This window comes from Odocoileus virginianus, chromosome 8 (genome assembly GCF_023699985.2).
Source record: "Odocoileus virginianus isolate 20LAN1187 ecotype Illinois chromosome 8, Ovbor_1.2, whole genome shotgun sequence".
NCBI lineage: Eukaryota > Metazoa > Chordata > Mammalia > Artiodactyla > Cervidae > Odocoileus > Odocoileus virginianus.
In genome coordinates, this window is record NC_069681.1 from 58,729,149 (window position 1) to 58,740,660 (window position 11,512).

General features: G+C 38.8%; 1 protein-coding gene across 9 annotated transcripts in view; it reads left to right on the forward strand.

The window, feature by feature from the left end:
- KLF12 (KLF transcription factor 12) overlaps window positions 1–11,260 on the forward strand; it is a 708,032-nt gene extending 696,772 nt beyond the window's left edge. For all 9 annotated transcript variants that reach the window (XM_070471576.1, XM_070471581.1, XM_070471579.1 and 6 more), the window contains one exon: window positions 1,548–11,260. In XM_070471576.1, coding sequence (XP_070327677.1) covers window positions 1,548–1,729 — 182 coding nt within the window. In that variant the 3' untranslated portion in view covers window positions 1,730–11,260. The remainder of the gene's footprint in view (window positions 1–1,547) is intronic.
- The last annotated feature ends 252 nt before the right edge of the window (window positions 11,261–11,512 follow it).

The following is an 11,512-nucleotide window of genomic DNA, read 5'->3' on the forward strand; positions in this document are numbered from 1 at the left end:
TCAGGCAAGTTATTTACTACGTTCATCCTCAGTTTTATCACCTGTAAAATGGATTTAACAAAACTCACTTTGCAACTCTGTACGTGTGCGTGCTTAGTCACTAAAGTCGTGTCCAACTCTTTTGTGATCCCGTGGACTGTAGCCTGCCAGGCTCCTCTGTCCCTGGGATTCTCCAGGAAAGGATACTGGAGTGGGTTGCCATGCCCTCTTTCAGGGGATTGCAGCTCTGTATCTTGAGGTCTAAAAGTCATATGGCTCAGTAAAGAATCTGCCTACCAAAGCAGGAGCACCAGAGACGCGGGTTCAATCCTTGGGTCAGGAAGATCCCCTGGAGAAGGAAATGGCAACCCACTGCAGTATTCTTGCCTGGGAAATCCCATGGACAGAGGAGCCTGGTGGGCTACAGTCCATGGGATTGCAAAGAACTGGACGTGACTGAGCACACACACATGTTGGTGTCAGCCAGTAGCTCTGCTCCCTGCCTTAGGCCTTTTGGCCAAACTCCACATAGGGCCAAGCAGTGTGTGGTTAACTACTGGATGAAGGGGGCAGAAAAGAGCTCAGTTCTTGTGGGGTTACCTGGGGACAGGGCTTCCATTCTGAATGAGAGCCAGGAAAAAGCACACCTGGGTCAACTATTGTCCCTCTCCCCCGGGAATTCATTTGGACAACGGATAGAATATCTCTTCCCAACAAAGCCTTTGCATATTTTACTGTCTTTACAAGTTGACTGAGGGATGTGGTCAAATTACATACTTCTTCAGACTGTTTTTTACTGTGGGTTTCAGCACTCAGACCAACCTGATGATTCCTCAGGACTTGCCCTAATTTTTAAGTCCCTGAAGAAGACATTTAAACTTCACACTACTGAGATATCTAGGATTCTCTCCCAGTAGACAAACAGTTGTTTATTGTTATTTAACTGCTAAGTCATGCCCAACTCTTTGCGACCCCATGGACAACAGTAGTTTATACATGATATAAATAATAACTATTTATAAATAATAAGTACTTAGTACCTAATTTATGGGGGTGGTAGGGTGCTTTACCTTTTAATGAAATTTTGTGTGACTGATAAAAGGACACTGTACCGTAAAATAGCCTTTAAATATCTAAGCAATGCACTTTTGGGAGCAGTATTGCAACAAAACATACAAATCGTTACCCTTTATAATTCTTTGTGCGTTTCAATCCTTTAGCCACATCAGCCTAGGTAGAGCTTTCTCCCATTCCTTTCTAGTCTACCCGTGGTGATGATACCCCAGAGTTATCAGTCTATGCCTTCTGATCGTTTGACTGCAAAGTAACTTACCCATAACTGAAGATGCGAGTGTTAAGTAACCTCCCCATTGTCACAGCAAGAGAGAGTAGATTGAAACCCCCATCTGTGCAGCCCAAAAGCTGCTGGCGGGGTGGTTAGGTTTCCTGACAAAGGACCGCCAGACGGAAAATCCACTGAGAACAGTCATGTCCCCAGATAATCGCGTTGGCCAGATTGCTCAGGAGAAATGATGGAGCCCAGTGTTCTGTCCCTTTGTCTCTTCCAGGAGAGAAGCCCTACAAGTGTACCTGGGAAGGCTGCACCTGGAAGTTCGCTCGTTCGGATGAACTGACGAGGCATTACCGCAAACACACGGGAGTCAAGCCATTCAAATGCGCAGACTGTGACCGCAGCTTCTCCCGGTCAGATCACTTGGCACTGCACCGCCGGAGGCATATGCTGGTGTGAGGAAGGCTCCCTGTCCAGCTGAGCGTAAGAGCTGGATCTCTTAGCGGCACCCCATTCAGCAGGGCTGGATCCCCTTCACAGTGTTGACACAAAAGGGCATCACCATCCCACGATGTCTGAAAGCAGAGCAGGAAATAAGAAGTGGTAACACTTCTTTCGATCTGAAGGTAACCCCCTCTCCCCGCCCCCCGTCACGACTACACAAGAAACGACTTCACGCTGGCCTGGGAGATCGGTGACACAGATGCTGAAGAGACAGGCATTGTTTTCCGTGCTGTGTCCTCTGCCATTGCAAGATGTTTGTAGTTTGTACATTTTCTGAGCTGTCAGACGTTTTGTTATTGATACTTTTAAAGGTCATCTACCACAAATTGATGGCTAGAGCAAGACCTTGTAAATTTGGATTATTCTCCCATCATCCCACCCCTGAACCCCTTTTTACAAGTAAGATATTAATAGAACCCACATCCAATCTGTTACCAGCAAGCAGCCTGAAAGTAGAAAAGAAGAAACTTTTGGAGAGGTTCCATTACCTGAAAAGAAAGGAGTGCTCAGGCAGCCCTTTTGCAATAGTGATGGTGACCACTAGATATCACCTGCGACTTGTCATTATGCCATGCCCTGGAGAAAACCAACAGTGATTCTTTTCATCTGTTTGTTGTTGATTGTTTTTGTTTTGTTCTGCTTCTGTTTTGTTCATCTGTTTGAGCAGAGGGGCAGCGACATTTCAGCTGGAGTCTAGTCTTGGTGTCTGCCCTAGCGTGGACGGGCACAGAGTCGTTCTGTAGTTGAATAGGAAGAGCCTGTCTAAAAAAACTACTGCCCCACTTCAAATTGCAGTGTTCTGTCAGCTAGGCATCATCTCTTCCTGCCCCTAGTATTTGATTACAAGGAATCGGGGAAGAAAAGCTTTCTTAGACACGCTGGCACCAAGGTAAGAGGTGGGGCGGCCCAGGCAAAGTCAGTGAACATGAAAAAATCAGACAAAGCAGAGATGGAAATAATGCGCCTCTTGAGGAGAAAAGCAATAACGCATAAAAGGACTCTCCTACAATCACTTCACTGAGGACTCACGTTACCAATTTTCATACTTACTAAAGGGATTGTAAAAACACCCCAGCATTTTAGAGGTCTTGGCTACATTTACAGCACTGAGGTAATCTTTCTGCTGTTTGTTGTCCTGCTTGGTTGAGTACCACAATTAAAGATTATGCTCCCCCTTTTCTTGTTTGAAAACAGTCATTTGGTGACTAGAGAGGCCACGGAGGCGTAGCTGGGAATTAACTCTTGGGCGAATGGGTCAGTTCTCCTTGGAATTGAGTCAGTGGGAAGGGAAGGGAATGCTCCCCAAGGAAAGCCTGACATGGTGCTAGTTCCCACCCTTGGAGAGCCAAGGATAAACGACTCTCCAATAGGTTCTTCTCTATAGATTTCATTTTCTAAACTATACTAGGACCCAATACAATGGCATCTGCAGGGATGAACCCACTCATCCTGTGCTGAGAGCGAGAGGAAATTACAGTCCTGTAAACCCCCTTGAGTTATGAGCCTTTTTTGCAACTAGTGGAGTCTATAGTAAACAAAGCAATACATCACCAATGAAGCATTCTTTCAGAAAAATTATCATATTTTTTCCCACACTAAAAGCTGAATTTTTTCAGCTTTCGGTAGCCAAGGGGCTTGGTAAGGTTTCATTGTCATTGCTGTTATTGCTCAGATTTTTTTATAGCTTAGATATAAGAAGTTGCCAGCACAGACCTTTGCATTATATTTTAATTACAAACACTTGATTTGGGGAGTTGCACAAATTAACCTCACAATATTACTAGCTCATTTTTAAAGATTTGAACATTCTGAAATAATTTCTGGCTCTACAACTATGCTCTTTAGTATTATCGTCTAATTCAGATAATCTTAATTCCGATGAAGCAAAAAACTAGAAACATTGGGACAAGGATAACTTGTGTTGGATGGCATTAAAAGGAATGTTTTTAACATTCAAGCAAGAGCATAATGATTTTCAGGTCAAATTCTGTCTTCAAAAATACATGCTTTGTATTTTCTGCCAGGTCTGAAAAATTCATCAGGCAATTCCCCTCCAACAAGGGCTGCAGTTCTATGGGTAAATAGCTTCTGTAGCTATACAGTGTACTAACCCACCAAGCACTGGGTTTATAGCTTTTTGTTTTTTTTCTTTTACACCAACTGGAAAGTTTTACCTGTACTGTAAGCAACTCCTACATCTCATCGCCTGTGACCATTTTGAATAGAAAGGCCAGTGTAGGTTGCCGGTCAGTGGCAAAGAACACAGAGCATGATGAACACAGTGTGGTGAACCACAGCCCTGAAGCCCTCTCCTAGTCCTCGAATTTAGTTGGCAGGTAACAGGTGAATCACTTAGTGAAGGGCAGACAATTTAATTCTGCTTTCTCTCATAAGAAGGGCCAGTCCTTTTCTCTGCTGAGAGATCCTGAGAGTGTTATAGGTAGAAATGGTTTTTAGAATTTATAGAACTGACAGGCAGTGGGAGCTTCCTGATTAATAGCTTGATTTAAATTTAGCACAGAATGAGATGAGCCGCTCCCCTCTAATAGCACAGGAAAAATTAAGGGACTTGAGCTTGTCTGCTTGTCTTCTGAAGGTGGGAACCCAACTGAGACAGTAAGTTTACTGATAGAACCTGTCAGCATTACACCATTTCCCCCTTTTGATGTATTGATACTTCTAAGGAGGGAATCCAGGCACAAACAGTGAATGAGTTGCTGATGTAGTCCCAGACTGAAACTTACCTGAGGCTTGTCTTGAAACATAACAAATAATCCTTGGTGAATTTTCTACAAGTGTTTCCCCATAGAAAGGAAGGTGGTTTGGAAGAGAAGGAATTACATTTTTAAGTAAGAATATCTTCAAACACGGAAAAGCCTCCTGTATCTCATCTGATGTCTGTTCTAGCCTGTTTTAAAAAGCACAGTAGAAGATTAACAGCAGAAAAGGAGTAAAATCCAAAGAATTTCTCAGTTGTACCCTAACTGTAAGCATTCTTTGGTGTTAAATTTGAAGTCATTCAGTTTGCAGCTAGGCATATGTGTATGTTTGGGAATTTAGACGCAGGTAGCTATAATGGCTTTGGAAGCTACAGTTGACCTGACTGTCTCTTTGCATTGTAGAGATTGATTTCAAGGAAGTTAATGTTATTTGAAAAGTTAAGAAGTTCAGACATTGACGTTTTAATAGATTCCCTCCTCATATTCTGATCTTAGGTTTTTTGGGTAAAGATTCACACTTCCCCATCTAATTCCAGCCCCATCCCGTCAACTGCATGTGGACTTTGAGAAGCCTTCTTGATAACTTGTCTTAAGTTTTATTAAGGCATTTAGAGTGAAATTTCTAATGGCTTTACCATAAAATTACACTGTTGCCTGGAATTACTTTTATGGAACACTATGGGACATTTATTTTCAAAGGCAGTTGAATAGCAGTAACACAAACCACATTTTTTTATTAAAAAAAGAGCACTTTTGTTCACTTTAAAGTTTAAGTGGAAAATAGAAAGAGGAGCTTCAGGTGAAAAAAACTTGCAAAATACTACAGTGTTTACAAATGCCAGTTCTAGATGATTAAAAAGGCCATTCTCATTATGGTTGAAATTTGGATCAGCTTATACAAAGATTGTGTTCATTTTTATGCAGTTGTTTTAACTTCAAATTGCTATTTGTGTTTTCAACATAAATACAATTCTGCACTTTGAAATCAGTTCATTAGAGTGATAACATGTATATGGATGAAGATGCAGTATTCCTTACTCTGTACTTAATTTATTATACTTACCAAAGTTGCAGCTGAGTGAATCTGGTGAGGTGAGGCCTTCAAATGTATTAATACGCCTTTGTTATATTGTTATGACTGCTTAGAAGTGTAGCCATGATGTTGTTATAAAGGTGTCTTAATGTTTATAGTAAGGACTGACAGAATTTCAGCAGTGTTAAGAATACCAGCATTCGTGATATGTTGAGTTACAGTCTTTGTAAAGGATTGAGCGTGAGATAACTCATGTGAATCTTAGTAGGCCTAGGAAGCCTTAATATTCATAGTTCATAATCCAATCTCAGATTTTACTCCTTACTGTTTAAGCCTGTAAATTTAGGAGGTAAATGTATTCTACAACTTCATTGATCAGATCTCTTCCTTCAACTTTTCTGAGGTAGTGCATTTCACACACACAAAAGATGTTTCCATTTGATTTGGTTTGGTTTAGAAAAGGGGTTTGGTAAGCCATGTCTTCCATATCACATTTCTCCATATCCCCACAATGCCTTCCACTTACCTGTCCTGGCACCCCCAACACATGCACACCTATATACACACTTATATATGCAGCAGCCAGTGGACTAATAAATATCAACAAAGGACTTTTTTAAAAAGAATGAATTTGTAATAATCCATGCTGTCTAGAAATGTAAGTTATTTACCTTATTAGGGAATCAGCTTATAATGCTATATATGACTTTGCCTGCATTTTATAGTTAAGAAGTGTACATAAAAATTTTAAATGCTATATTTTCACAGTTTCATTATAGAATGTCTGTTTAGCAACCCATGTCCATTGGTACTTTAAATATGCTAAATACTGTGCAATTGCAATAGAAATTCAGATTTTCATAAGAAAATGAAATAGGATACTGCATCTTAAAAAATAGAGTGAAGATATTTTACTGTATTAGTAACATATGTGATAGTGGAAAAAAGTATTTTCAAACTCACAAATTTTACAGAGGTTGTAAATAGTTTGATGAAGTATGTTGGGAAAAAGAGCTTCTAGTTTTCATCACAATTAAAAAAAAAAAACTTGTTCAGATATGCCTTGTGTATCTTACACACAATTAGTGATATTGCCATGGGGACTCTGTTCTGCCTTGTCAGAGCATAGCCCTTGTGCTCCCTAACAAAATGGAGTGGCCACTTGTCTCAGTTTAGCCAGGATGGTTTAGAATGCAGTGAAGTCATTTTAAGTTGTAGCAAACTGATTCCAAATGCATGCTCTTTGCCTGTAAAGAGAAAAACAGCACAGGATTTCCTTGTGTTAAAAAGAAGCATCTAGCAGTTGTTCTCTTTTCTCAGTTACTTTCCTCCTCGATGCAGTAATTCTTGAGCAAAACAAATGCACACCCTCTGCACGTGTTTGTTTTTGTTAAATCCCAGAGGGAGTTCTTTTAGCAGTAGCTACCTGTTGACAAGATGAATGCTATGGATATGGCCACATGTGAAATGATTCTATACTGGCAATATGAATAAACTAATGCCCATTTTCAGAAATGAATTAAAAGCTGAAAGTGCCTGTCAATAAATTTTATGACCAATGAGATATTCCTGTACTTTTACACAGCAATAATTCTTTATCAAACTGGGTTTTTCCCCCACCTTTGGGAAACACGCACACAGAGAAAATATATGCACACAATAAATTGAATCTGTTCATATACGCCCTCAAAAATTGTTTGGTGTGTTTTAAATATATTTCATCTTGCTTATGTTAGCATTTCTTACTTTAATCTTTCTTACAGAATATAAGAACGCCTGTCTGAACTTTATGATTATCTCCGGTATACATCCTGGCACGTGGCATTTATAATTTTGAGATGAAAACTTCACTGTGATTTGTCCAAAACTTATGAAGCACTTGTTTGTAGTCCAAAAAGTTTTGCTCAATTAACAAAAGCCAGTTTATTAAGAGCAAAACACTATAGACATTTGTTCCTTTTCCTTTATTTTATCCACTAATATCAAATGCACAAACCTATACCTTTCTTCATTTCCCTTCCCCCGATATTTCCTGTTATCATCTAAGAACCGTTTGGGAGTGAATATTAACACAGTTGTTTCTCCCCAAATGTCCACTAAAGTAAAACTGACATGTAGTAAGCCTAGCCTTGACCAAGGTTTACAGTTAGTCCTGGAAATGACCAGATTTACATTCAGAACAACACAATATGTTCCTACCATTATTTTACTGCTAAACGTAAAGTCGTGAATAGGAATATACAAGCAGATTATATGAAGAGACAAGAGCCCTGGAAATTCTCCAGTCCCATCATCTCAGAGCACAAATCCATCCAAACAAGCTATCAAGGGGTATCAGTAAAATTGCACTCTGTCAGAGCCAAACATTTGGTAAGAACAATTTTTAAAGTATAACTGTGATTAAACACTCAGGCTTTAGACAATGAAGACTACCATGATGGACAGTGTTCTCCGGAACCAGACCACAGGACTATAAATCATCTCCTGTTTCCCCCTCTACGTTTCAGAACAAAAAAGAAGGAAGTATGCTAGATGAGGGTATAAAATAATGATCAGTGTCAGAGTAACACTGCTGCGTTCCTTAATCGTATTGAAGGCAAGTCTTTTGAATGGGCTGTTTTCTGCAAGTTGTCTGAAAGTACTAAAAGACTGAAAGGTCAAAAGTTCAGCAAACCATGAAAATACTAGCTGTTCTTTAGTAAATCCTTACTATATGCCAAGCAGTATACTGGGTAATTTTTAGACATATCACCTCTCGTGTACAACAGTTCTAGATTTCATGGATGGGAAACCAAGGCGCAGAGAGGGTGGCTGAGTTGTCTGCAAACAGAAATCACGAGAGTAGGAGTGGAAATTTACCTCTCTCAGGCTCCAAAGCCTGTATTCTCCCTAAGGCACTGCTGCACCTGTGTTCCCAAGAGCCAACTTTCCATATCTAACCCTTAAGTAGTTTTATTAGGGATGTGTAGTCATCAAATTTTCCAAATAAGATGTAAGGACATGATTTGACAGTGGTACATAAGATTTAAAATCAGTCTTCTGAAAACTCACACATGGAGAATCATGATAAACAAACACACCAACTGGCTATCTCCCTGGACTTCTCACCTGCCTCTGAAATGTTCGACCTGGAGATCCAAAATGATTTAAACATTTCCCTACTTGATGGCATTTTAGAGCAGATTTTCTTGATTCTACTTATTTCTTTATAGATGGAATAAAGGGTTTTCCACTTGTGTAGACCTTCCAGAGTGTGTTTAATTTGCGTTTGAAATGTTACCTCCATGGAACTAGTTGTTGAAAACAAGAGTCAACTTTTGGCGGTTGTAAGCGGGTTGGCAGTTGGGAACATTCAGATGATGAGTGAGAAGAGAGAACGGAAAATTCCTTTTCAGATTTCTCACCTAACAGTACCACCTTGTAATGTTTTCAGTGGTCTTACAAATAATTTGCCTGTAGTATTATTGTTAGTTTAATTGAATTTTATCTAGGAAACTGTCCAACATCAGAGAAATGACCCCACCCACACCCCTCTTTTCTGTGTAGAGCACATTCTCTTGACAGTATTGATTCATGGAAGTACTAATGGACTTAGAAAACATTTGGAGAATGTCATTTCTCATGGTGTTTCTTTTTCTGAAAATGAATCTCCTGAATTACAATCTTTCTCCCTGTTACTTGGCTGAGGGAAGAGATAAAACTTGTGTAAACAAATTTCCTCCCATGCTGAAAGCAAGTGTTTCGTGTGCACACAACCCATTGCAGAAAAGGGTGCTCTCCTCAGTTAATTGGGTTTCACAACAAGCAATAATTTCTCCACAGCAAAACCACAACTTTAAGCAAATTGAAAAGAGATGAATAGTGGAAATAGTCACATCAGTACTTTATCTTTCTGGATTACATCTCTAGAAATTTTAAATGTTTAAGACAACGGAGTCTGCCCTTTGTGCAAAGCAAGAACCAATGACTCCTTGTGTGAATTAGTATATCTTGCTTTTTCCAAGTGCAGGTTGAAGACGAGGGTAGAATTTGGATCAAATTCTAGTCAAAGTGCTCAAGTAATCAAAAGGTAGGATATTTTAGGGACATACCAACATCTTCCCTTTCTGCTAATGTCATGCTCCTAAAATATAGCATAAAACATTTTAGAAAATGATGTTGCCCTACTTGTATTTCTAGTTTTACCATAGCAGGATTTTGTATTTACATGCAGACCACAGGATGTATTTTGTCCCTCAGAACTTGATTATATTGGATGGGTATAGTTGAACTGGGGCACTGGTGCCTATATTCAAGGCTCTTTCCTATCAACTTGTCTGTCTACACTTTGTTGTGTTTAAAAATTCATAAAAAAAAAACAAACCACCATTCCTACCCCCGCCCTATAGAATGGTGGCTGTATTGTTTTGTTCATGTCTATGTGGGACACATTGCATCACATGGCAAACCAACTCCCCGTGGATGTGAGATAACTACTTATAAAACCAGCTTGAAAACATCGTCTTCTGTATTATGTCATCCTGTATCATAATGCAATTATGTGTATCATAACATGCTCATTTTAAAAAAGAGAAACCAGCAAATTCATGTTTGTCCATAGAAGAATGTACTCAGAACTTTTTGTGTTGTGAAATGATGAGAACAGACCACGTTTAAGATATACCCACCTGCCACTTAAAATGACTTAGTTATAATTAGTAGTAGTCTAGACGTTGCTCTCGGTGTGTGGGGGTCAGTTCAAACGTCATCCTCTTTTGAATAAATCTCTCGGTGGTATTTGAAAAAATACATGGGAATAAAGAACAATATCAACTTTGGCCAAATCAAGCAGGCATCTTTTTCCTTTCCTTGACACTTAGCTCATTTTACTTGGTGATTGGATTACAAGAGCTGTGTAAAAAATACAAAAACATCGTTTTGTTTACAAAACAGTTATTCTGAGCTTGAAGCCTCTGAACAGCAAATCAAATAGATGTACTGCGTCTGATTCACTTAACGTAATTTTACAAAAGGCTCCTGGGTCTCTGACCCCAGAGAGTTGGAATACCCAGAGTAGGTCCTCTGCATTAAAGGATTAAAACCCCCAACGATGCTGGCAAGCAAATGTATTAATTTCTTAAATCTTCATTTGGTTTTCTGTTCAGAGTTTTAATTGCAAATGAATTTATTTCTCCAGCTTATCTAAAGATCTAATTTCCCAATAGTTTCCTCTGCATTTATATACTCTGTAGTGTTTAGGCAACCCCTGTTATAAGTTTATTAATATTATGTAAGTGTTGTTCTTGTATTTATGTATAGTGTATGTATTGTAAATATACTCAGAGCTTTTTTCCTTTTACTGTAAAATGGTGATCTTTTTTTTTTTTTTTTTTTTGCCCTACAATAATGTAAAGGGAGACCCTCCTAATGAGATTCTCTCAGAGGATGATTATTCCAGTCTATTCTCAGAGATTTAAATGAACAAGTGTTATCGTTTTTAATGGTGTCTCAGACATATTCTGTTGGTGCATTGCTTTTCTGTATTCAACTTTCCTATGAATTGAGCTGTGAACCGAAATAGAGTTTAAACCTTTAACTGTATGCATTTGTATAATTATCTGAATGAAGGCATGAAGGTTAAATAAAGCATTTTGTATGGAACGAAACTCCCTAATTATTACTAAGGCTGATTCAGACACTTTGGAAATCATAGTTATTACCATACTAATTAAACCTTTGTTATGAAAAGTTTTACCATTTGTGTATAGTAATTTAAAACAGAACAAGATAGACTGTATACTAAAAGTTGAATAGAGGATGTTTTATTTCATAACAGCCAGGACCTAAAGTGGGATTCCTGAAAATATTTTAATGAGTGTAAAATTAATGGTCCAGAAATATGAAGTGATAGGAAAACAAGATTTTTTCAGAGCCTAAAATCGAATCTCTGTGAATGAATGAATTACATTATATTTTGGACTTTGTGTATCATTTAAGTGTAGAATG